Source organism: Staurois parvus, unplaced genomic scaffold (assembly GCF_062004578.1).
Source record: "Staurois parvus isolate SC_StPar_1 unplaced genomic scaffold, SC_StPar_1.0 ptg000135l, whole genome shotgun sequence".
NCBI lineage: Eukaryota > Metazoa > Chordata > Amphibia > Anura > Ranidae > Staurois > Staurois parvus.
In genome coordinates, this window is record NW_028317931.1 from 2,741,893 (window position 1) to 2,769,204 (window position 27,312).

At 50.4% G+C, this 27,312-nt stretch overlaps 1 protein-coding gene across 1 annotated transcript in view; it reads left to right on the top strand.

Moving 5' to 3' along the window:
- TTC12 (tetratricopeptide repeat domain 12) overlaps positions 1 to 27,312 on the top strand; it is a 186,269-nt gene that overhangs the window by 148,384 nt on the left and 10,573 nt on the right. Inside the window, 1 exon segment of the mRNA XM_089673107.1 lies at positions 25,168 to 25,376. Within this exon segment, the coding sequence (XP_089529233.1) occupies positions 25,168 to 25,376 (209 nt within the window).

A 27,312-nucleotide genomic window follows, 5' to 3' on the forward strand; every position in this document is an offset into this window, starting at 1 on the left:
ATCACATCAGCTCCTTTTATAATAGGGATCAGATTTTCAGAAGCCCAGCATGTGGCCTTGTGTGGTCCAGGAGGAGGGTGCTACATGCTCATCTCTCTTTCCTGGACTCACAGGCTTCATACTTGGATAAGGATTTGGTATGGATTTTTTAAGGGGAATCCACAATTTTTTTACTTGTCTTTTGCATGGGGTTCCACCCTATAATTTATACTAGACCCAAAGGGTCACCTTATAGTCTGGCTTTTTGTCTGCATCTCTCCAAAGAAACTGCCTTTCTAAAATTCACTAAATACCTACCAACTGCTAAAATCAGTAGCCATTACTCCATACATATACTATTAGACCTTTTTACTGCCTTTTATACAGTTGACCCCCCAAAAAAACTTCACTCCATTAGACTTTGCTCTTTCCTGGTTCTCCTCCTACCCATCTTAACACACCTCCAATGCCATCACAACTTGACCTCCCTGTCTCCTCTTCCTCTTTCTTTAAGGGTTTCTCAATGCTCCATCCCTGGATCCCTTCTATTCCCTATTCACAACCCCTTTCTGGGTTATTTGGTAACTTCACCAGACTTCCAATACCATCTTTATGCCTATGACACCTAAATCTATCTCTGTATTCCTCAGCTTACCCCCTTCACTTTCCTCTCTCATCACTAATTTACTGACATAATAGACTTCCTCAAACTCAATGTTTCCAAAACTGAGCTCATGATATCTCCCCTTTCCCATGTCCCCTCTCCAGAGTTTTAACTAGTTCCCGCCCAGCCAATAGCAAAATGATGGTTGAGGGAGACTCCTGTTGATCCAGGTGGGCGTCATATGATGTCCTCCTGGATCACGTCTTGCCCGTGCCCACAAGGCCGTGCTCTGGCGAGATCTGTCACCAGCTGTCTCGCTCAGAAACAGCCGGTGACAGATCTGTGTGACTGATCACAGCAGATCACATGACATTTGTAAACAATGGATAGCTTCCTTTCATGACATCCATTGTATACAATTGTGTCACTAGCTGTGATTGGTCACAGTAATCACATAGCACAGACTGGGCCAATCACAGCCCATTTGTGTCATGTGATTAGCTATGGCCAATCACAGCTAATCACAACAGAAAAAATCCTGAATAACTCAGATTCATTCAGTTAAATGCTTGCTTATAGCAGTGAAATTCTTTGCTATAAGCAATAAAAAAAGTGAAAAAAATATTTATTTATTTTATACTGTCACCAGTCAGTGTTCATGATCACCACACCAGTTATATGATGACGCTGTACTGCACTGGTGACAGTATGTACAAAAAAAAAAAATTGTGAATTTTTTTTTTTTAATGTCTTCATTTTCCCCAAAAATATGACAAAAAATTACACCCTTAAAAAAATTTGCCATACCTCTTACTAAATACCATGGACTGCACTTTGCAAAAAGGGGTCATTTGGGGGTTATCTGTACAATCCTGACATTTTTGGGCTTCAAAAAATTAGATTTGCCATCGGTACTTGATCGATTTCCAGATATATGCCATAGTTTGTGGACTCTATAACATTCCTGCAGACTAAATAATATACACTAATTTGGGTTATTTTCACCAAAGAAATGTAGCAGAATACATCTTGGCCAAAATAATTATTTATTTGCAAAATTGTATAACAGAAACGCTGAAAAATTTGTTTTTTTCTCCAAAATTTTCAGTCTTTTTTCGTTACTTTAGCAACAAATGGTGATTGAATACAACTAGAGATGAGCGAATTATTCAAAAATTCGATTCGACTGATTCGGCGAATTCATGAAAAAATTTTGATTCGAGTCGAATATATTCGCTGCGAATTTAACTTATAAAAGGGTGTTTCTAGGCTTCAGAGAGCCTTTATATTAGTGCAGAACACTGTACCTTTAATTTAAATGCCCTTGGAGTCTGCTGGGGAAGAGAAATAATACTGACAGTCAGTATGACATGCAGATGAGTGCCGTCGATCTTAGAATCACCGCACACTTCACTTATTTGGGCAGTCACGGGGCCAAAACCAGAGTGTGGAGCCACAGTGTGGCGGTGGACGCAGCAGCAATGGGAGGCCATACAGCACCCTATGACAAAAATGGAAACCACGAGCAGTGTGAGGAGACCTGAAAGTGGCACATGGCAGAGTGTGGCGATGGAGACAGCAGCAATGGGAGGCCGTACAGGGACCCATGACACACTCTGGACCTGGCAGCAGCATGAGGAGGTGGTACAGGGGCCCATGACAGATTACGGGCCTGGCAGAAGCATGAGGAGTCGGTACGGGGGCCCATGGCAGATTACGGGCCTGGCAGCAGCAATGGGAGGCCGTACAGGGACCCATGACACACTCTGGACCTAGCAGCAGCATGAGGAGGCGGTACAGGGGCCCATGACAGATTACGGGCCTGGCAGCAGCATGAGGAGTCGGTACGGGGGCCCATGACACACTCTGGACCTGGCAGCAGCATGAGGAGGCGGTACAGGGGCGCATGACAGATTACGAGCCTGGCAGCAGCAACTTGGACAGGAGGACGTTCAGCTTCTGCACCGTCGGGTGCGTGCTCGCAAACTGTTGTCTCTTGGAAACGGATTCCAAGAAAGACTGCTGACGGAATCCGTGAAGAGGAGTAGCAGGAGAAGGAGCATCTGAACGAGCGGAATATGCCAACAAGCGACAACAGGGGCCCATGACAGATTACGGGCCTGGCAGCAGCATGAGGAGTCGGTACGGGGGCCCATGGCAGATTACGGGCCAGGCAGCAGCAATGGGAGGCCCGTAATCTGCCAGCACCCTATGACAAAAAATAGAACACACCAGCAGTGTGTGAGGAGACCTGAAAGTGGCACATGGCAGAGTGTGGCGATGGAGACAGCAGCAATGGGAGGCTGTACAGGGACCCATGAGAGACTCTGGACCTGGCAGCAGCATGAGGAGGCGGTACAGGGGCCCATGGCAGATTAGGGGCCTGGCAGCAGCAATGGGAGGCCCGTAATCTGCCAGCACCCTATGACAAAAAATGGAACACACCAGCAGTGTGAGGAGACCTGAAAGTGGCACATGGCAGAGTGTGGCGATGGAGACAGCAGCAATGGGAGGCCGTACAGGGAACCATGAGAGACTCTGGACCTGGCAGCAGCATGAGGAGGCGGTACTGGGGCCCATGGCAGATTAGGGGCCTGGCAGCAGCAATGGGAGGCCCGTAATCTGCCAGCACCCTATGACAAAAAATGGAACACACCAGCAGTGTGAGGAGACCTGAAAGTGGCACATGGCAGAGTGTGGCGATGGAGACAGCAGCAATGGGAGGCCGTACAGGAACCCATGAGAGACTGTGGACCTGGCAGCAGCATGAGGAGGCGGTACTGGGGCTCATGGCAGATTACGTGCCTGGCAGCAGCAATGGGAGGCCCGTAATCTGCCAGCACCCTATGACAAAAAATGTAACACACCAGCAGTGTGAGGAGACCTGAAAGTGGCACATGGCAGAGTGTGGCGATGGAGACAGCAGCAATGGGAGGCGGTTCAGGGACCCATGAGACACTGTGGACCTGGCAGCAGCATGAGGAGGCGGTACAGGGGCCCATGGCAGATTAAGGCCTGGCAGCAGCAATGGGAGGCCCGTAATCTGCCAGCACCCTATGACAAAATGGAACCCTGGGCTGGGACAGGCAGAACCGCCGTATCTTTATCACGGTTTTCCCAGGCCACCGAATGGCGACGCTGCATATGCTGACGCAACGCTGTAGTCCCAACATGGGCCCCCTGGCCACGCTTGACTTTCTGGCCACATAGTCGACATACGGCTACGTTTACTTCCTCGGGCGGCTTGACGAAAAATTGCCACACCGCCGAGTAGGAAACTTTGCCCCCGCTACTCCTCACTGGCTGACTGCTACTTCCTCCGTGCACACCGGCACCACTACTGGCCGTGGTGGTAGGCTGCAGTGGAGCTGGTGCTCTACTCCGTGGCCGTTTGCCTCCACTGACACTGCTGCGACCCTGCTGCCTCCTGGCAGCAGCAATGGGAGGCCGTACAGGGACCCATGACACACTCTGGACCTGGCAGCAGCATGAAGAGGCGGTACAGGGGCCCATGGCAGATTACGGGCCTGGCAGCAGCAATGGGAGGCCCGTAATCTGCCAGCACCCTATGACAAAAAATGGAACACACCAGCAGTGTGAGGAGACCTGAAAGTGGCACATGGCAGAGTGTGGCGATGGAGACAGCAGCAATGGGAGGCCGTACAGGGACCCATGAGACACTGTGGACCTGGCAGCAGCATGAGGAGGCGGTACAGGGGCCCATGGCAGATTAAGGCCTGGCAGCAGCAATGGGAGGCCCGTAATCTGCCAGCACCCTATGACAAAAAATGGAACACACCAGCAGTGTGAGGAGACCTGAAAGTGGCACATGGCATGAGACACTGTGGACCTGGCAGCAGCATGAGGAGGCGGTACAGGGGCCCATGGCAGATTAGGGGCCTGGCAGCAGCTATGGGAGGCCCGTAATCTGCCAGCACCCTATGACAAAAAATGGAACACACCAGCAGTGTGTGAGGAGACCTGAAAGTGGCACATGGCAGAGTGTGGCGATGGAGACAGCAGCAATGGGAGGCCGTACAGGGACCCATGAGAGACTGTGGACCTGGCAGCAGCATGAGGAGGCGGTACTGGGGCCCATGGCAGATTAGGGGCCTGGCAGCAGCAATGGGAGGCCCGTAATCTGCCAGCACCCTATGACAAAAAATGGAACACACCAGCAGTGTGTGAGGAGACCTGAAAGTGGCACATGGCAGAGTGTGGCGATGGAGACAGCAGCAATGGGAGGCCGTACAGGGACCCATGAGAGACTCTGGACCTGGCAGCAGCATGAGGAGGCGGTACTGGGGCCCATGGCAGATTAGGGGCCTGGCAGCAGCTATGGGAGGCCCGTAATCTGCCAGCACCCTATGACAAAAAATGGAACACACCAGCAGTGTGAGGAGACCTGAAAGTGGCACATGGCAGAGTGTGGCGATGGAGACAGCAGCAATGGGAGGCGGTTCAGGGACCCATGAGACACTGTGGACCTGGCAGCAGCATGAGGAGGCGGTACAGGGGCCCATGGCAGATTAAGGCCTGGCAGCAGCAATGGGAGGCCCGTAATCTGCCAGCACCCTATGACAAAATGGAACCCTGGGCTGGGGCAGGCAGAACCGCCGTATCTTTATCACGGTTTTCCCAGGCCACCGAATGGCGACGCTGCATATGCTGACGCAACGCTGTAGTCCCAACATGGGCCCCCTGGCCACGCTTGACTTTCTGGCCACATAGTCGACATACGGCTACGTTTACTTCCTCGGGCGGCTTGACGAAAAATTGCCACACCGCCGAGTAGGAAACTTTGCCCCCGCTACTCCTCACTGGCTGACTGCTACTTCCTCTGTGCACACCGGCACCACTACTGGCCGTGGTGGTAGGCTGCAGTGGAGCTGGTGCTCTACTCCGTGGCCGTTTGCCTCCACTGACACTGCTGCGACCCTGCTGCCTCCTGGCAGCAGCAATGGGAGGCCGTACAGGGACCCATGACACACTCTGGACCTGGCAGCAGCATGAAGAGGCGGTACAGGGGCCCATGGCAGATTACGGGCCTGGCAGCAGCAATGGGAGGCCCGTAATCTGCCAGCACCCTATGACAAAAAATGGAACACACCAGCAGTGTGAGGAGACCTGAAAGTGGCACATGGCAGAGTGTGGCGATGGAGACAGCAGCAATGGGAGGCCGTACAGGGACCCATGAGAGACTCTGGACCTGGCAGCAGCATGAGGAGGCGGAACAGTGGCCCATGGCAGATTAGGGGCCTGGCAGCAGCTATGGGAGGCCCGTAATCTGCCAGCACCCTATGACAAAAAATGGAACACACCAGCAGTGTGTGAGGAGACCTGAAAGTGGCACATGGCAGAGTGTCGCGATGGAGACAGCAGCAATGGGAGGCCGTACAGGGACCCATGAGACACTGTGGACCTGGCAGCAGCATGAGGAGGCGGTACAGGGGCCCATGGCAGATTAGGGGCCTGGCAGCAGCTATGGGAGGCCCGTAATCTGCCAGCACCCTATGACAAAAAATGGAACACACCAGCAGTGTGTGAGGAGACCTGAAAGTGGCACATGGCAGAGTGTGGCGATGGAGACAGCAGCAATGGGAGGCCGTACAGGAACCCATGAGAGACTGTGGACCTGGCAGCAGCATGAGGAGGCGGTACTGGGGCCCATGGCAGATTAGGGGCCTGGCAGCAGCAATGGGAGGCCCGTAATCTGCAGCACCCTATGACAAAAAATGGAACACAACAGCAGTGTGAGGAGACCTGAAAGTGGCACATGGCATGAGACACTGTGGACCTGGCAGCAGCATGAGGAGGCGGTACAGGGGCCCATGGCAGATTACGGGCCTGGCAGCAGCAATGGGAGGCCCGTAATCTGCCAGCACCCTATGACAAAAAATGGAACACACCAGCAGTGTGAGGAGACCTGAAAGTGGCACATGTTTGGGGCATGATTCATGGCGGATTTAGTCAGTTGTGTCAGGAACTGGTGGTTTGAAATCCAGACTAATCCACGCCTGATTCATTTTCACAAACGTGAGTCTCTCCACACTTTGGGTGGACAGTCGTGTCCTCCGCGGAGTTACAATACCTCCTGCCGCACTAAACACGCGCTCCGATGCCTCGCTACTGGCCGGGCATGACAGCCTTTCAAGGGCAAATTCAGCTAGTTGGGGCCAAAGGTCAAGTTTCGTTGCCCAGTAGTCAAGGGGATTGTCTACCTCGGTTGGCAGGGTGCTGTCCAAGTAGGCCCAAGCCTGTTTGAGGTCCTGCTCCAGGTCCACCTGATGCTGCTGCTGCTGCGGCTGGTTAGTAGTTTCCTCACTGCGCTGGTGAAGAAAGCTACTCATCATCGACTGCAGACTGAGGCAGCCGCTGCTGGTGGAGCTGCCACTGCTCCTACCACCCCACCCCTCCCCTGCTGCCATGGCAGCGGAACGCGAGCGCACAGGGCCCACAGTGTCTGAGGATGGACGTTGGCGCAGAAAGGCAGAGACCAGCTGACTACATAGGTGGTTTTTATAGTACGTTATTTTGGCCTCCCTCTCAGCAGGTGTGAAAAAGGCCACCATTTTTGAATGGTAGCGAGGGTCCAACAAGGTGGACAGCCAAAAGTCATCCCTCTGTCTGATGGTTATTATTCGGCTGTCGCTACGCAAGCAAGCGAGCATGCTATGGGCCATTTGTGCCAAGGAATGCGAGGGACTCCCTGCCTCCATCTCCACAGCATACTGCCACGGTGCGTCTGGGTCCTCTGTCTCCTCCTCCTCCTCCTCTACCAGATGCTCCTGCTCCTCCACTCCTGTCCGCTGAGTGGAAAAACCACCCATTTCACTCAATAATTCCTGAGCACAAATGTCCTCTTCTACCTCCTCCTCTTCTTCCTGTCCTGCCCCCACAGGGGTCATGTGGCGTTGAGATCTGTGCGCCACGTCTACCGCACCCTGACCAGCCATTGTTAACAGCATTTGTTCCAGGACGTGCAACAGAGGAATGACGTCGTTCATCCCATAGTCCTGCCGACTCACGAATAGCGTGGCCTCCTCAAATGGCCTGAGCAAGCGGCAGGTGTCACGCATGAGCTGCCAGTGGCTGACATCGAAGTTACATAGGGGAGTACCTTTATCCGCTTGTAACATCAGGAAATCGGTGATGGCCTTTCGCTGTTCGTAAAGGCGGTCTAACATGTGTAGGGTTGAATTCCACCTTGTTGCAACGTCGCAGATCAGGCGATGCTGTGGAATTCCGTTCTGCCGCTGCAGCTCAAGGAGGGTGTGCTTTGCGGTGTAGGAATGGCTGAAATGCATGCAAAGTTTACGTGACATTTTAAGGATGTCTTGCAGTGGGATGGTGGATTTTAGGAACCGCTTGACAACCAGATTGAACACGTGAGCCATGCATGGCGCATGGCACAACCTTCCTTGACGCAGAGCAGACACCATGTTCTTTCCGTTGTCGGTCAACATGGTTCCGATTTTGAGTTTGCGCGGAGACAGCCATCTGTCGATTTCTCTGTTCATTACACTGAGAAGTTCCTCCCCTGTGTGACTACGTTCGCCAAGGCATACCAGGTGCAGCACAGCGTGACACCGTTGCGCCCTGCACATGTGATATGCCGGTCGGGTAATGGGACTTGGCATGGGGGTGGCGGCTGAGGACACGGCGGAAGAAGAGGTGGTAGAGGCGGACATCTTTGCCGGACCAAGGATGTGCAAATGTGGAGGCAAAAGCGGCGTGACCTGTCCAAGTTGCTGGTGCGGCTGTGACGGCACCACATTCACCCAGTGGGCCGTAAATGACATGTACTGTCCCTGACCGTAGTTACAGCTCCACACGTCTGCGCTGCCGTGCACTTTGGCAGAGACCGACATGCTCAAAGACTGGCCCACCATCTCTTCTACATGTGAATGCAGGGCTGGCACTGCCTTTTTGGCGAAGAAATGACGGCTTGGCACTCTCCACCGCGGCGCGGCACAAGCCATCATTTCTCGGAAAGGTGCTGAGTCCACCACTTGGAAAGGGAGGGACTGCAGCACCAGCAACTTGGACAGGAGGACGTTCAGCTTTTGCACCGTCGGGTGCGTGCTCGCAAACTGTTGTCTCTTGGAAACGGATTCCAAGAAAGACTGCTGACGGAATCCGTGAAGAGGAGTAGCAGGAGAAGGAGCATCAGAACGAGCGGAAGATGCCAACGAGCGACAACTCCCCTCAGCAGAGGTGTTGGAGCCTTGACTGGCTGATAGAGGGCGATTGACGTCGGGTGACGGAGCAAGTAACGGAGCGGGTGATGGAGCGGGGGCTGGGGCAGGCAGAACCGCCGTATCTTTCTCACGGTTTTCCCACGCCACCAAATGGCGACGCTGCATATGCTGACGCAACGCTGTAGTCCCAACATGGGCCCCCTGGCCACGCTTGACTTTCTGGCCACATAGTCGACATACGGCTACGTTTACTTCCTCGGGCGGCTTGACAAAAAATTGCCACACCGCCGAGTAGGAAACTTTGCCCCCGATACTCCTCACTGGCTGACTGCTGCTTCCTCCGTGCACACCGGCACCACTACTGGCCGTGGTGGTAGGCTGCAGTGGAGCTGGTGCTCTACTCCGTGGCCGTTTGCCTCCACTGACACTGCTGCGACCCTGCTGCCTCCTGGGCAACCCACCGACTGTTTTGCTCGCTGCCAAGCTGCCACCCTCTTCTCCTGATGATGCGGAAGCAATAGCCTGATGACGACGAGGCTGCCAAGTGCGATCAGCCTCATCATCATCAATTAGGGTCTCCGCCTCACTACTAGCCCCCTCGGCTGCGTGTGGGTCAGGAGACAGACCTGTCTCTAGACCGGCTACCGAGCCACTCTCCTCGCCACTACTTCTTCGCCTGGCTGCTGAAGAGGCGGATGTCTCCCCCCGTTCCTGACCGCCCTCTGTTAGCTCTTCCTCACTGTACAGTGGGGCTGAGCCCACAGCATGCGATACTTCGCTTGGTGAGGGAACACCAAAGGACAGGGGCAGGTAGAGGACACGTGATTTCAGTGGGCTTGCTCCCGGGCCATTCCAACTAACGGTTGTGTCTGACGTACCCACCGACCGTTGGCTGTAGGTGTCAGAGGTGACCTGGGAAGAGGAAGACGACCGAGTCAACCAATCGATGACGGCAGGGTTGTCGGTGGAGACACGACCGCTGGATGACACCGGGAGCACTGGCCTCTGGCAGCGACTAGTGCTGCCTCGACCCCTTCCTCTGCTGCCACGTCTGCTCGCTCCTAAAACATTGTCTCCTCTGCCACTCCTCTGCATGTTGTCTGACATACTCTTTAATTAAACGATTCTGTGTCCCTGAGTAACAATTCTGTGTCTGTCCCTGAGTAACAATTCTGTGTCCCTGAGTAACAATTCTGTGTCCCTGAGTATCAATTCTGTGTCCCTCAGTAACAATTCTGTGTCCCTGAGTAACAATTCTGTGTCCCTGAGTAACAATTCTGTGTCCCTCAGTAACAATTCTGTGTCCCTCAGTAACAATTCTGTGTCTGTCCCTGAGTAACAATTCTGTGTCTGTCGCTGAGTGTTAGGAATGGACTGGCCAGCAATGGTGGGACTCGCCTGCCTTTTGATCTGCAGTACCAGGGCTGGCCAGCGGGTGCTCCCAGCAATCAGAGACTCAACCTTTCAGCCAGCTAACACCTGGAACTGATGATACTGGGGTATTTAAGGGATGGCCAGACTTGCAGACTCTGCCTTGGTGTTGTGTTTGTCCTGGGCCCTGTAGCTGTCCTGCATCCTGTTTCTGTTCCTTTGCTGACTTCTCCTGCTCTGATCCTGGCTTGTGACCCTGACCATCCCTCTGTCTGACCCTCCGTACTACGCTGCTTGCTACCTGTTCTGATCCCTGGCTTGTGACCCGGACCATCCCTCTGCCTGACCCTCTGTACTATGCTGCTTGCTACCTGCTGAACCTGGCCTGTGACCCCGACCATTCTCCGCTTGCTCCCCCTGTACCTACCTGCCCAATTGATATTGACCCGGCCTGCCTGACGACGCTTGCTTGTATATACTGTTATCTGTGGGTGGTTTGGTTTGGTTTGTTTGCACCGTATTATGTTTTAGTATTGCACTGCGTTTATGTTTGTACTGTTAGTGTTAATAAATTATATTGTTTATAACATATCTGAGGTCTGCGTTTCCCTGCTTCAGTCACACACCTCTGGTCATACCTGGGAGCCCTGACATTACACCAAGGCCAATCCTGACCAGAAGTGGCTGCACAGGGAAGCCATCTTGGCTTGTTGATGGGAAGGATGGATCTTGAGGAGGTTGAGTATTTATATCTGCTAGTGTTTGATGACAGGGAGTATGCTTATCAAACTCTGAAGGAGTATACCCGGGATGAATTGCTAGAATGTATACGGCTCGCTCATGTTCTAGTAGATCAGGGCACAGTGTTCTCTGAGGTGCAGCCATTGATTGAGGTTTGTGCAGAGTTGGTTTCATCTGGTTCCCCCGAATGCAGGGATGAATTTTTGCCACCATTTAGTGCAGACCAGGTAGAGTCCCTGGTGTGGTTATTAGAGGATGATGTGGGTTACTTTCTGGAGCGTTATTCCACATGTTCACCACAGACACTGAGAGATTGTATAAACGCAGTGCAGTCATTGACCAGACAGACTTTGTGTAAGCTCAGCTTTGTTCAACCCCTACTGCAGACATGGACAGATTTGTTGCACCCAGCCTCAGTCAGCTTACAAAGACCCAGTCCTGCTTCTAACTCTACTCCTGTATTCCCACCAGCTCCTCCAGTTACAGCCCAGTATACTTGGCTATCTACCGCATGTCAGTACCCTGTTCCCACTCGCTGCACCTATCCTGCCTTTAACCCTGTAAAAAAGCCCTCTGTAGCAACTGCTCCCTCTCCTGTTCCATCCTCCAGTTCTTCTCTGTCTCCAGCTGCTCCATTCGTTTGCAGACCTGCGTTTACTTGCAGTGCTCCAGTAGTTAAAACCAGAAAAAAGCGAAAATTCTTTCCAACCAATACCATCCTGCCAGTATCCAAACCGGTGAGCCTGCCTTCCGTGGTTCAGACTGATGCCTGTACGCAGCCTGATGCCTCTACTCGGCCTGAAGCCTCTACTCGGCTTGAAGCCTCTACTCGGCCTGATGCCTGTACTCGGCCTGATGCCTCTACTCGGCCTGAAGCCTCTACGCGGCCTGAAGCCTCTCCTCAGCCTGAAGCCTCTACGCGGCCTGAAGCCTCTACGCGGCCTGAAGCCTCTACTCGGCCTGATGCCTGTACTCGGCCTGATGCCTCTCTTCAGCCTGAAGCCTCTACTCGGCCTGATGCCTCTACTCGGCCTGATGCCTCTACTCGGCCTGAAGCCTCTACTCGGCCTAATGCCTCTACCCAGCATGATGAACTGATCCAGCCTGACGATCCTATTAGGCCAGTTGACTCGATGCCCGCTGTTGATCCAGATGATCCGGTACCTGATCCGGTGCCCGCTGTCGTGCCAATTGACTCAGAGCCCGCTGTCGTACCTGGTGACTCGGTGCCCACTGCCTTGCCAGATGACGCGGTGCCCGCTGGCAAGCCAAATGACCTGATGCCTGGTGACCTAGTGTCCGCTGTCATACCTGATGACCCGATGCCCGCTGTCGAGCCAGACAATCCGGTACCTGATGACCCGGTGCCCACTGTCGTGCCTGTTGACTCGGAGACCACTGCCTTGCCAGATGACGCGGTGCCCGCTGTCGAGCCAAATGACCTGATGCCTGGTGACCCGATGCCCGCTGTCCAGTCAGACGATCCAATGTCTGACCCAGTGCCCGCGGTCATACCAGTTGACTCGGAGCCCACTGCCTTGCCAGATGACGCGGTGCCCGCGGTCGAGCCAAATGACCTGATGCCTGGTGACCCGATGCCCGCTGTCCAGCCAGACGATCCAATGTCTGACCCAGTGCCCGCGGTCATACCAGTTGACTCGGAGCCCACTGCCTTGCCAGATGACGCGGTGCCCGCTGTCGAGCCAAATGACCTGATGCCTGGTGACCCGATGCCCGCTGTCCAGCCAGACCATCCAATGTCTGACCCAGTGCCTGCGGTCATACCAGTTGACTCGGAGCCCACTGTCGTGCCTGGTGTCTCGGTGCCCGCCGCTCCGCCTGGGGGCCCGAGACCTGTTGCTCCGCTTGGGGGTCCAGCGCCCGCCGCTCCGCCTGGGGATCCGGCGCCCGCCGCCCCGCCTGAGGGCCCGAGACCTGTCGCTCCGCCTGAGGGCCCGAGACCTGTCGCTCCGCCTGGGGGTCCGGCACCTGCCACTCCGCTTGAGGGCCCGAGACCTGTCGCTCCTCCTGGGGGTCCGGCGCCCGCCGCTCCGCCTGAGGGCCCAAGACCTGTCGCTCCACCTGGGGGTCCGGCGCCCGCCGCTCCGCCTGAGGGCCCGAGACCTGTCGCTCCATCTGGGGGTCTGGCGCCCGCCGCTCCGCCTGAGGGCCCGAGACCTGTCGCTCCTCCTGGGGGTCCGGCGCCCGCCGCTCCGCCTGAGGGCCCGAGACCTGTCGCTCCTCCTGGGGGTCCGGCGCCCGCCGCTCCGCCTGAGGGCCCGAGACCTGTCGCTCCGCCTGGGGGTCCGGCGCCCGCCGCTCCGCCTGAGGGCCCGAGACCTGTCGCTCCGCCTGGGGGTCCGGCGCCCGCCGCTCCGCCTGAGGGCCCGAGACCTGTCGCTCCTCCTGGGGGTCCGGCGCCCGCCGCTCCGCCTGAGGGCCCGAGACCTGTCGCTCCATCTGGGGGTCCGGCGCCCGCCGCTCCGCCTGAGGGCCCGAGACCTGTCGCTCCATCTGGGGGTCCGGCGCCCGCCGCTCCGCCTGAGGGCCCGAGACCTGTCGCTCCTCCTGGGGGTCCGGCGCCCGCCGCTCCGCCTGAGGGCCCGAGACCTGTCGCTCCGCCTGGGGGTCCGGCGCCCGTCGCTCCGCCTGAGGGCCCGAGACCTGTCGCTCCACCTGGGGGTCCGGCGCCCGCCGCTCCGCCTGAGGGCCCGAGACCTGTCGCTCCTCCTGGGGGTCCGGCGCCCGTCGCTCCGCCTGAGGGCCCGAGACCTGTCGCTCCATCTGGAGGTCCGGCGCCCGCCGCTCCGCCTGGGGGCACGATGCCTGTCGCCCCGCCTGGGGGCACGATGCCCGTCGCCCCGCCTGGGGGCACGATGCCTGTCGCCCCGCCTGGGGGCACGATGCCCGTCGCCCCGCCTGGGGGCACGATGCCCGTCGCCCCGCCTGGGGGCACGATGCCCGTCGCCCCTCCTGGGGGCCCGATGCCCGTCGCCCCTCCTGGGGGCCCGATGCCCGTCGCCCCGCCTGGGGGCCCGGTGCCTGTCGCCCCGCCTGGGGGCCCGGTGCCTGTCGCCCCGCCAGGGGGCCCGGTGCCTGTCTCCCCGCCCGGGGGCCCGGTGCCTGCCGCCCCGCCCGGGGGCCCGGTGCCTGCTGCTCCGCCCGGGGGCCCGGTGCCTGTCGCCCCGCCCGGGGGCCCGGTGCCTGTCGCCCCGCCCGGGGGCCCGGTGCCTGTCGCCCCGCCCGGGGGCCCGGTGCCTGCTGCTCCGCCCGGGGGCCCGGTGCCTGCTGCTCCGCCCGGGGGCCCGGTGCCTGCTGCTCCGCCCGGGGGCCCGGTGCCTGTAGCCCCGCCCGGGGGCCCGGTGCCTGCTGATCCGCCCGGGGGCCCGGTGCCTGCTGCTCCGCCTGGTAGCCCTATGTGCCTCTGCCCGGAGTCCTGCCCGATGTGCCTCTGCCCGGAGTCCTGCCCGATGTGCCTCTGCCCGGAGTCCTGCCCGATGTGCCTCTGCCCGGAGTCCTGCCCGATGTGCCTCTGCCCGATGTGCCTCTGCCCGATGTGCCTCTGCCCGGTGTGCCTCTGCCCGGTGTGCCGCTGCCCGGAGTCCAGCCCGGTGTGCCGCTGCCCGGAGTCCTGCCCGGTGTGCCAGTCTTTGATATCCCGCCAGTTGCCAGACCCGGGCGGTGGAACATTTTGCCCAGCTAGGACTGTTTGGAGCGTCCTGAGGCCGCTCCTTGAGGGGGGGGTACTGTTAGGAATGGACTGGCCAGCAATGGTGGGACTCACCTGCCTTTTGATCTGCAGTACCAGGGCTGGCCAGCGGGTGCTCCCAGCAATCAGAGACTCAACCTTTCAGCCAGCTAACACCTGGAACTGATGATACTGGGGTATTTAAGGGATGGCCAGACTTGCAGACTCTGCCTTGGTGTTGTGTTTGTCCTGGGCCCTGTATCTGTCCTGCATCCTGTTTCTGTTCCTTTGCTGACTTCTCCTGCTCTGATCCTGGCTTGTGACCCTGACCATCCCTCTGTCTGACCCTCTGTACTACGCTGCTTGCTACCTGTTCTGATCCCTGGCTTGTGACCCGGACCATCCCTCTGCCTGACCCTCTGTACTATGCTGCTTGCTACCTGCTGAACCTGGCCTGTGACCCCGACCATTCTCCGCTTGCTCCCCCTGTACCTACCTGCCCAATTGATATTGACCCGGCCTGCCTGACGACGCTTGCTTGTATATACTGTTATCTGTGGGTGGTTTGGTTTGGTTTGTTTGCACCGTATTATGTTTTAGTATTGCACTGCGTTTATGTTTGTACTGTTAGTGTTAATAAATTATATTGTTTATAACATATCTGAGGTCTGCGTTTCCCTGCTTCAGTCACACACCTCTGGTCATACCTGGGAGCCCTGACACTGAGTAACAATTCTGTGTCCCTGAGTAACAATTCTGTGTCCCTGAGTAACAATTCTGTGTCTGTCCCCGAGTAACAATTCTGTGTCTGTCCCTGAGTAACAATTCTGTGTCTGTCCCTGAGTAACAATTCTGTGTCCCTCAGTAACAATTCTGTGTCCCTCAGTAACAATTCTGTGTCCCTCAGTAACAATTCTGTGTCCCTCAGTAACAATTCTGTGTCCCTGAGTAACAATTCTGTGTCCCTGAGTAACAATTCTGTGTCCCTCAGTAACAATTCTGTGTCCCTCAGTAACAATTCTGTGTCCCTCAGTAACAATTCTGTGTCTGTCCCTGAGTAACAATTCTGTGTCTGTCCCTGAGTAACAATTCTGTGTCCCTAAGTAACGTTTCTGTGGCCCTAAGTAACGGTTCTGTGGCCCTCAGTAACAAATCTGTGTCCCTCAGTAACAATTCTGTGTCTGTCCCTAAGTAACAATTCTGTGGCCCTAAGTAACGATTCTGTGGCCCTAAGTAACGATTCTGTGGCCCTAAGTAACATTTCTGTAGCCCTAAGTAACGTTTCTGTGGCCCTAAGTAACGTTTCTGTGGCCCTAAGTAACAGTTCTGTGGCCCTCAGTAACAATTCTGTGTCCCTAAGTAACGTTTCTGTGGCCCTAAGTAACGTTTCTGTGGCCCTAAGTAATGATTCTCTGGCCCTAAGTAACGTTTCTGTGTCCCTAAGTAACGTTTCTGTGTCCCTAAGTAACGTTTCTGTGTCCCTAAGTAAAGTTTCTGTGGCCCTAAGTAACGTTTCTGTGGCCCTAAGTAACGTTTCTGTGTCCCTAACTAACGTTTCTGTGTCCCTAAGTAACGTTTCTGTGTCCCTAACTCTCTCCCTGAATACAGCCAGGTCTGCCTCTGTTGAATGACTGGAGGCAAATGGAGAATTCTAAAATGGCCGCCATTTATAGCTCGACCATTACACAGTGCTGGCTGGCTGGCTGCTGATTGGCTAATGCGATCACATGTCATGAATGAATGCATTATGGGTCAGCGCGCCTTGTCTGCGCGCCTTCCCAGACATCCCCGCTCCGTCGTCGCACATGTCGCCGCCATTTTAGGAAAAATTTTGATTCGCGCATCTGAAGTCTGCTAATTTTCGGATTCGGCGCGAATCGAAATTTTCCTAATATTCGAAAAGAATTCCACTTCGCCTAGTTCGATTCGCTCATCTCTAAATACAACCAAAAGAAAGCTCCAGTTGTGTGAATGAAATGATAAAAATTTAGTTTGGATACAACATTGCATGACTGTGCAATTGTCATTTAAAGTGCGAGAGTGCTGAAAACTGGCCTGGGCAGGAGGGGAGTAAAAGTGGCTGGTATTGAAGTGGTTAAAAATTATCAGTCCTTTTCCTCACACCAGAGTGCTAGGTGTAATCCTGGACTCTGATCTCTCCTTTGTCCTTTGAGCCCCACATCTGATCACTGTCCAATTCCTGCTGCCTTAAATCTCATAACAAAATGTACCCCTTGTTAACCACTTCAAGTCAGGGCACTATTACCCCCTTCTTGTCCGGGCCAATTTTCAGCTTTCAGCGCTATCACACTTTGAATGGCAATTGTGCGATCATGCAACACGGTACCCATATGAATTTTTTAGCATTTTTATGAGATAGATAAACTTTATTTTGGTGGTATTTATTCACCACTGGGATTTTTTTTTTATTTTTGCTATATAAATGAAAAAGTCCAAAAATTTAGAAAAAATGTTTTTATTATAAAATTTTGCAAATAAATCTTTCTTCATAAATCCTGGCCAAATTTTATACAGCTATCGTTTTAGCACTGATGGGGGGCACTGTTGGGTGCCACTGCTGGGTACAGGTGGGTGGCACAGGTGGGTGGCACTGCTGGGCACAGGTAGGTGGCACTGCTGGGCACTGATAATCAGGGCACTGATGATCCATGCCAATCTTTTCTCTGACCATTGCCGGTTCTCAGCAGTACTTTTCTTATGCTGTGACAGCGTGAAGAAAGTGCAGCCGATAACTGCCAATTGCATTTACCCGGTGATCTGATGTGTCATTGGACACAGCTGATCACATGGTAAAGGCAGCTGTGATTGGCCTTTTATGGAGGTCGCTGGGTGCGCGCCACTGGGGGTGCGATCTGGGAGGATGTCATACAACGCACTTCCAGAACTGGACAACCGCGCTGTAGCTGTCATTCGGCTATAGCGCGGTTGCCGAGTGGATTTATGGACACTTTTATTTAAAGTTGCACTATATGAGATATTATATATTAATAATTTAATAATTTAGCATGTTGCACAATTGTTGGCTATTGGTTTAAAGCACTGTGATTTAAGAACAAAACTAAAAATGTTCTGAAAAGTGAAAGCAAAGTTCAGGTTTAAGTACAGAAAATTAACGACCCGCCATAAGTAATACAAAAATGTAACTCTTCTCTGGAGAATCTCTTCAGATATACACTGTTTTACAGTATATTGGTTTTACTAGATATGGGTATTATAGAAAGATTGGTAATGGTTTTGATTTAACTGTTGATTGATGTACATATATCCTTCTTAACTTCTGAATGCACATTTTGAACGCATTGCCCTATTGTATACTCAGTTGTGTAGGTCATTGGCTATGCCTTTGCTCTAAAATGTTTCTATGTGATAATGATTGTTCTTACACACATGCAGGGCGTGCGCTCTCGGCACATGTCTCTTTACTTTTGGTACGCAAATATTCGCCCGCTCGGCCTCATGGCCCAGCTGCTGAGATGCCGCATATTTGCATAATGTCGGCATCAACGGGTTAATGAAAATTTCTTATATGTTTGAAAATTCATTCCCGCATGAGTCATTTTACCGCATTTTGCAAATCAATATTGAACTATTAGTGAATTGGCCCCCTGTGTCTCCAGTTTAATGGTAGGAATAATGACTCCAAATCCGATCATATTTTTAACTGATCAGAATTCAAATCTAAAGAAGCAATGGTAACATGCGTGCATCTGAATTTAAATTGCAGTGCTGACATTAGGTATTGGCAAGCATTGGACTTTGTTAGAATCACAAACCAACAGATCTCCAGCAAACATCAAACTTTATAGCATCTGCAAATCAATTAAGGTTCAGAAAAGGACAGTTGAAAGCTATAGACTGATTGGCAACTGATGAGTTAGGGCACCTTTTGAAGCTAACCATTATTGACCTACACAAACCACATTTTTTATCATTGTGCTTTCTGCTAGTCATTGCCTGCCAGCTTCAGAAGCATATCGTGAAGCCATGCTGAGCAACTCAGCTTGCTCTTTTGTTAACATTTGAAGTGTGAGCTACTCATTAGTTGGGGTTATATCCTTTTACATCCAGCTTGTATTTAATATTTAGGAAAAGTGTTTTTTTTTAATACAAACATTAAGAGGCTTCAGCTTTTATTTATGTATGTATTATGACCAGGGGCGGACTGACCATTTGGAAACTCGGGCACTGCCCGAGGGCCTGGGGTCAGTAGGGAGCCCCATGAGATGCCCCGGTACCTTTTTCATAGGCTTTTTTGAGTTTGGGCAAGGACACAGGGGCCCCATGATCCCCTATTGCCCGGGGGCCCCATGAGTTGTCAGTCCGCCCCTGATTATGATGACCATATGCTTACCTGCAGCCTCATAGCAAAGTCCTTTGAATTACAGTAGAGCCAAACTATAGGAATGTGGCTTCATAGTGACTGGGCTATGCATAAGGGATATGTTCTATCAAGGTGGAATGAATCATCTCCAGCTCAATTTGAACACCGATTGAACACGGGTCGCACATTCCACTCACAGCTCAGCGCGGGAAGGGTGCAGTGTAATCGGTGTTCAAATTGGGCTGGAGACGATTCATGAATGTAATAATCCCAGAAGGAGTCTCTTGCATGGAGGATCCTAGTGAGTGATCCAAATGCGTTTTGACCCTTAGTAGGTCGAAGTATTAAGGTGAGCGCAGAATTCAGCCACTTATGGATATGTGTGATCATTTCACTTGAACATGGGTGTTTTTGTTGGAAGATTAAGTGTTTTTGAAATAACACCATTTTTTTTGGACTTTATAACTATTTTATTGTTTTGAGTTTTGTGGGGATTTGAAAGGAGTTTTGTATAAATCAGGGGCGGACTGACCATTCGAGCACTGAGGCATTGCCTCAGGGCCCGGGGTCAGTAGAGGGCCCCGTGAGATGCCCCTGGTACCTTTTATAGGCTTTTTTGGGTGTGGTTTGAGTGTAGGCGTGGATACAGGGGCCCCATGATCCCCTATTGCCCGGGGGCCCCATGAGTTGTCAGTTCGCCCCTGGTATAAATACACGTTGGAAATATCATTTTTAACTTATATGCATGCAGCAGTATATGTGTTCATGTATTGTTCACTTTTGTTTGTTAATTTTGACTATTTGAGTGTATATGTACACATGCGTTTAATATTGTCACTTGTATTTGTTTTTGCAGTTTTTTGATCTTATTCAGATCAATTGGAGGGAATTAGTGTGATCACCAGAGTTTGATTTATCATCTAAATTGTTTATTCACTTTTGATTCACTTGAATTTTTTTGTGTGTGATTTACATACTCATGTAGTTTCACAGCCTATGGGCTGCACTTACATTTATCCAGTTTCACTTGCCAGTCACCAGAGTGTGTGGGGTCACTGTATATGTACATTATTCATTGTTTATATAGTATTTATTTTGTGTAAGCGCTGCATCACTTTATATTACAAATGCATTTTTCAGTTCTGGTCCTTTGCCATCACTGGAAACACCAGAAAAATGCTTGGGCACTAAGAACTGTGTTGTGTTCACATGCAGGTGTATAGCTGAGAAGTATCAAGAAAAATGCATATTCTACATTTTCAAAGCAATTTCACCTGCTACATTAGTCTATGGAAATGCTAAATAAAAAGCCTCAAGAAATTCCTATAAAACACATTGCAATATTTTCAAAATGCTTATACTTGAGAAATGAATGCTGCTTCAGTGATGGAACCTGCTAAGAGGTCACTGTCTTCTGTATACTGCCTTCTTTTTGCAGTGACACCACTGGGAAGTGTTTGCTTTTGGGGGTAGCTATTTTCCAGGTGCACAGTGAACTACTTGTGCATACCTGTTTGGGGTCACAGCTGTATGGTATGATTATTGGGGGGCCCACAATGGAGCGAGTTGCACAGCATTTTCAGGGGCCCTAAACATTTTTGGTAATAACCAGGGGCGGACTGACAACTCATGGGGCCCCCGGGCAATAGGGGATCATGGGGCCCCTGTGTCCTTGCCCAAACTCAAAAAAGCCTACGAAAAAGGTACCAGGGGCATCTCATCGGGCCCCCTACTGACCCCAGGCCCTCGGGCAGTGCCCGAGTTTCCAAATGGTCAGTCCACCCCTGGTAATAATCCATCTTAATCTTAAAGTGGAACTTCACCCCCCCCCCTTCTGTGTTTGGCATATTTTTTAGTGGGGTAGTGGGTTCCTGATTTTGACAGGTATCTGCTCACTCTTCTGGTCAGATCACCTTGGAAATCCACTGGAAGTTCTCCCCCAATCCCGCAAACATCTGGGACACATCACAGGTCCCAAAAGACTGTGGGACCATTCACAAAGAACAGCATGACTTGTGCATGTAAAGTGGACAGCCAGCTGTGAAGTTTCAAGGAATCATAGCCGGCTGTCCTCAGTAAACATGCTGGAACTGGGGACCCGAAGACCGGCAAAGAAGTGGTTCGGTGATCATGGTCCTGGACCCCTGGATCGGTGAGGGTACTTTTATTAAAAGTCATCAGCTACAGCGTTTTTTAGCTGCTGACTTTTAATTTTTTTTTTCAAAAGGCTGAGGTACTGCTGCAGGTGGGTATCATGACCTATTTGATTCATGTGATTAGAGTATTGTGAATTAATATAAGATTGATAACTACTTGTGTAGCTTACTCCATAGGCAGCCATTTGCTCCATTTGTTTAGTACGCAATGACTACTTCTAGAGACTGACTGCTAGCAATCCTTGTAGCGGGACTGAGCTACTAAAAATCTTCTGTATAGGTCTAACCCAGTGTTTCTCAACTCCAGTCCTCATGGACCCCCAACAGGTCATGTTTTCAGGATTTCCATTATTTTGCACAGGTGATTTGATCAGTTTCACTGCCTTAGTAATTACCACAGCTGTTTCATCTGAGGGAAATCCTGAAAACATGACCTGTTGGGGGTCCATGAGGACTGGAGTTGAGAAACATTGGTCTAACCCAATGATGTTACTGGCGGCAAATAGTTAATACTACATTTGCCCTTGTAGTGTGGCCCTGATGGGAATGAAATAAGATAAAACAACTAGAGAGGCATGCTAGTTTTATTGTCTAAATGATGTTGAAGCACATTGGTCTGAATAATGAAAATGATTTAAGACCCTCAGTGCAAACATTACAATGCTGCCTATTTTCCCTTATGCACACGAGTTATCATGCATGCCCTTATCATAAATAGAATACCTCTTTGACATTTTTAAGATCCTGAAACAAATGCATTCATAATTTAGAATAATGTGTCTTCTGACAATTGCCAGTTATTGGCAGTCACAGCGTGAGGAAAGTGCAGCCGATAACCGACAACTGTATTTACCCGGTGATATGCTGTGTCATTGGACACAGCTGATCACATGGTAAAAGGCCGCTGTGTTTGGCCTTTTACCACATCACGTGATCAGCTGTGTCCGTAGAACACAGCGATCACCAGCAGCGCCAGGTGCGCGCTGCTGGGGGTGCGCAGGGGGCGTGTTCTTGGAGGACATCCATGGACGCCCTCCCAGAACTAAGCAACCACGCTGTAGCCATCTTTCGGCTATAGAGTGGTTTGGAAGAACCCTGTCACTAGAATATCATAAATGCAAAGTGTACCACCCTATAAGAAGTTTAAAAAGTTTCATTCTTATCTGTCAGTGGAGAATCCATTCTTTACTCCTTTGCAGAGCTATGGGCACTGCAGATATTGGACACTTCTGAGTGTTTTGGATAGCATGTTCCCTATTGGGCAATGTTCTTCTTCCCGCTGACTCCTACATCACCAGAGGGTCCTGCAGGAGGAACCATAGCACACAGCAAGGCACATGCTATACAACGCATGCAAAAGGTGTCGGATAGCAGTGGTGTTCATAGCTTTGCAAAAGAACGAAGGGTGGACTCACCAACTGTTAAATAGGTGCTCAAAAAAGGTGTTGTCCATTTCCTCATCACAGTGTTACCAGTGCTCATCCCTTAGACAGCTAGTCTTTACGAGTGTATAATCTAAGTATAAATGAGCACTGGATAGGAGTAGAAAAAGCTGCTAGCATGACAGGCAAAGCCCCTAAACCTTCTGTAAAATATATAAAATCAACATGCAGAGCTAAAAATAACAATAGCTAAAATCCATACAGGAAAAAAGTCCAATTCTCTCACTGTGATATGGATACTCAAATAATGGTTCACAAATGAATAGTAGCCTCTATGGTTGAATCAAAATAACTCAAAGACTCAAATGCGGATAGACCTAGTGAGAAACGACCACACTAGGCTTTACAAAATGCATATAGTGAAGTGAAATTCAATCAATCATGATCAGTGGACATCCCTGATAGTGGTGATAATATGAACAAGTGTAGATTGCACTAACCAGATAGCGCATGACAATGCACATTTGAGTAATTAGAACCAACTCCTAGTCATCCGAATCTAGCATATGGAACGCCGGGTCATCTGGTGGGCATCAGCAGGATCTACAGCGCACCATCAGGGCTTCCAGGTCTCACAAGTACAATCATGCAAACACCAGGGGGAGCCAACACTTGCAGTATGAAATCATCAAGGGTCTCCTTAGAAAGGAAGGCTCATAACAAAATGAGTCCAAGCAAAAAGATTTTCCATAGTGCAGTATAGCTTTAATATGATCAAGGGTTAACAGTAGTAAAAGTAGATGAACTCACACTTTGAATATAATAACAGTATTAAAGATGGCCACCAGCCATTCAGAGGAGCCACGCGGTATGACGTCACTGAGGGCATCTTCCTAAGGAAGGAAGCTGGACATCCTAGTGTGGTAGTTTCTCGCTAGGTCTATCCGCACAACGCTAACTGTGTCTTTGAGTTATTTTGATTCAACCATAGAGGCTACTATTCATTTGTGAACCATTATTTGAGTATCCATATCACACTGAGAGAATTGGACTTTTTTCCTATATGGATTTTAGTTATTGTTATTTTTAGCACTGCATGTTGATTTTATATAGTCTTTACGAGTGATAACCACAGTTTGTCCAAATATTGTTTACCTGGATCGACTTTTCCATGTTCTCCAAGCAAGCTTCAGTCTTTTCTATGATACTTGCTTTGAATCCAGGGCTACTGCAGCGTGTCTACCCCTATCTCTCATCGTTCTCATCTGTTTTCCTTTCCTCCTCTTAGATCCGATATGTTCCTTCCTGGTCCTGTCCACTGTGGGTGGTCCCCCACTCCTAGATATGTCTGATATGTCTGGGAGATACTTTCTGTCTTACCTCACAGATGTATCCGACCCAGGGGTGGACTGACAACTCATGGGGTCCCCGGGCAATAGGGAACCATGGGGCCCCTGTGTCCTTGCCCAAACTCAAAAAAGCCTATGAAAAAGGTACCAAGGGCATCTCATGGGGCCCCCTACTGACCCCGGGCCCTCGGGCAGTGCCCGAGTTTCCAAATGGTCAGTCCGCCCCTGGTCCGACCCATTCTATCAATTTTGTACCATGCAAAGTTATAGATAGTGCAACTTAACTATCAAGGTCCTACCTTTCCTCAGGGCTTGTGCTGCTCCATGTGCTGGCATCCATCTTAGGTCTGCAAAGCATTGTGGGATCCTTTATGCTTTCAGCCCTCTGCGGCTCCTCCCAGGAGGTGGCGGCTTATCACATTTAAGTCTGTTGTTTGTAGCTGTCCATTGCATTTGTGTCCTGTCTGTTGCACAGCAGCAAGCTCCTGTTCAGTTAACTCATTGCTCTCCTGGATACCGACACGGCTTTGGAAAAGACTCTTCCTGGCTTCTGACCCGGTTCTGGCGACCATTCTTCCTGGCTTCTGACCCCGGCTTTGGCTACGATTCCCGCTGGCTCTCGACTTGATTATCCTGGAAGACTACCACGGCAGTAGAACTTCTGTCCTACCAAGTCATTCGTTGTTGCTGTCGGACTTGCATAGACTCTTGCCTTGTTTCTGTGTAAATAAACCTACCTTTAATTGTACCTCCTTGTGTGTCTGGCTCCTCGCTCCCTGACATTAACTCAATGAATATTGGGATATCCATTTGACGAAAGAAGGGATCACCTGCATATACTTCAGCTATACAGTGCCTTTGTATTCTCTATGACAGTGTCTTTAGTTAGGAGGCCCTAGGTTGCTGCTCTAAGGCTTGGTTCACATCTGTGTGAGTGGTGCCACTGTGGGACCCGCACAAATACCTGCAGCCGTGCCACCCACACAGAGGAATGTGGGACCTGCGGGCAGGTGCCATTAATTCTAATAGCACCCGTACAGGGAACTCTGGTTCCCGTGCGGGCTGTGATTTCTGAAGAGGTGCAGGGACTTCTTCCCTGCGTGTTCCGTGGCATGGGAGGACATTCAAATGGATGGGCTCTTGTGCCCGCGCAAAACACGGCCCGCATGGCCCCAAATATGTGAACCTGGCCTAAATGTTTATTCTTGTTGAATCTGTATTTCTGATGTGAACAACTTAATAAACTATATTGTTAAACAAAAAAAAGAAAAACTCTTAGCCACAGTTTACACTAGTGATTGCGCTGCTGTGCTCGTGTTTTGTGCACGGAAATGGTGCATGCACCTTTTCCAAGATGCATCAGCACTGAAACTACATGGTCCTTTGACCACATGGTTTCCGTGCAGTTCCCGCACTCACGATCGCGTTGTGGGATGAGATGTGTGGAGGTGCCATTCAGAGTGAATGACCCCAACCCCTCGTCTCACAAGAGAAATGCAATGTGGGTGCGGGTGATTGCGGCTGCGGCAAGCACATCAATTCCCTCAACCAGCCCGCGGGCTAGTATGAACCTAGGCTTAGATAGGTTAAAAAATAAATAAATTATATATATATATATATATATATATATATATATATATAATCATACAGTGCATATATATTATGATATTGTGTAAAATATGCTATTTTTGACTCTTTGGGCTATTCGTGGTCACAGCATATCCCAGTCCAATCGTGCTGCGGATGGCAAGTACATTATCCATTGGTTTGCACAGGTTTAAGAGGGAGGCTATAGCACTGTCTAGTTGTGAATGTAGTCATTATATCCTATTCATCTTTAATACACACCATTGAATGTTAATTAGTGCATCAGGATTCAAAAGAAGATCAGGTAATTGCAGAATTCCTAATTAATAATTGAACAGCTTGGCATTCTGACCCTGCTAATCTTTAGTTTTTTTTCTGTCAGAATTGAATGTTAAACAACAGCACTTGTTAATGATGAACAAATCAAACTTTTTAGGCTAGGTGTTGAACATGTAACTTGGCGCAGGGTGGTAAAAGATAAACTGCAATAAAAAATGCTGGATTATTGGAAACAGATTGTGCACAATGTAAAAATATGAAGGCACGATCCAGATAGCTGAAATGCGGAATGATAGTGTATGTTGTTACAGATGCTGGCATGGTCCTATGCCATGGATAGGCAGCCTGTGTCTCTCCAGCTGGTTTTAAATTATGTTTGCCCACATGCTTTGCTAGCCCGCTCAGCTATTGTACCATCGTCCCAGCATGCTTGGTCTGACGGTGCTGAATAACAACTGAGAGAGAACAGCTTGCTTGTCGTTTTGCTACGGTATGGAGTGATCACAGCTAATGTTCTAGTGATTTCCAGAAAGAAGAAAACAAAAATTCCCTTTGTGCCTTCATGAAACCTCAAAGCTGTAATTTATTTTTTTTATTTTTTTAGAAGAAATATTTATACTGCATTATAGAAAAGCAATATCCAGTAACTCATTTCAAATACATTAAAAATGGCACGGACAGATTTAAAAATGATAATAATACAGTATTTGAATTTCAAGTGTATGCAAAAACAAAACTTTTTTTTTTTTGGTTTTGGTTAGGTGATTACTTCTGTTTGTGTCCCTGTTGGGACAATTTTCTTTCTATTTGTACCACTGACCATTGTCATCGATATAGACAGTGAGGGGAAATTCAAATTGAACAAGAGTCATGCTTTGAACTGGATGGACATTTGTCTTTTTTCAGCCAGACTAACTATTTAAGAGTTAAAGGGGAACTACCAATGGGTCACATGTTCCAGTTACAACTGAAACTCACTTTGAGGAGATTTTTCCTAATCTCCTCTTGAGTTTCTAGGACAGGAAATAAAGGGAAATCTCCCCAGGGGAACACAAACAACAAAAAAAAAAAAACTGATACGGGGGGGGTTGTTAACCCTTCTCTATTCTATTGAAAAACTCATCTTCAAGGAGGTTGAAATATCAGCTTAGAGTTCTATCTGTGGCTCATGCAGATAGCTGAGGGATCAAAGATCAGAGAACAACCAGAGTTGATGCTTTGAATTTAGAGTGATGTGCTTTGTTCACTTTTCATGTCTGAGGTTTGCAACCACTCTAAAACTAGCATTTTATGTTACTACCAGAAAAAGAGGGGAAATCTTCCAATGTGGGCACTTGTTCCCCAGACAACTATCTAGAAGGGGATGTTCTTTGAATTGGATGCATCATATCCTCTCACTTCCTGAAAGCTCTTTTAAACGATTCAACCCCCAACTCTACTCAAAATAAAACTGTGGCTTTAGATATACTTTAATGTTGGCCACAGACTATGGACAGCAAATGATTTGGTTTAGACAGTGGAGTTGAATTTCACATTTAATAGATTTCTTCTTGGTGTTATTTTCTTTTTTTTGCACAAAACTCTGATTTACGCTTTCTGTTAATTGCAAATTTTAGTTATTATAAATAGATGG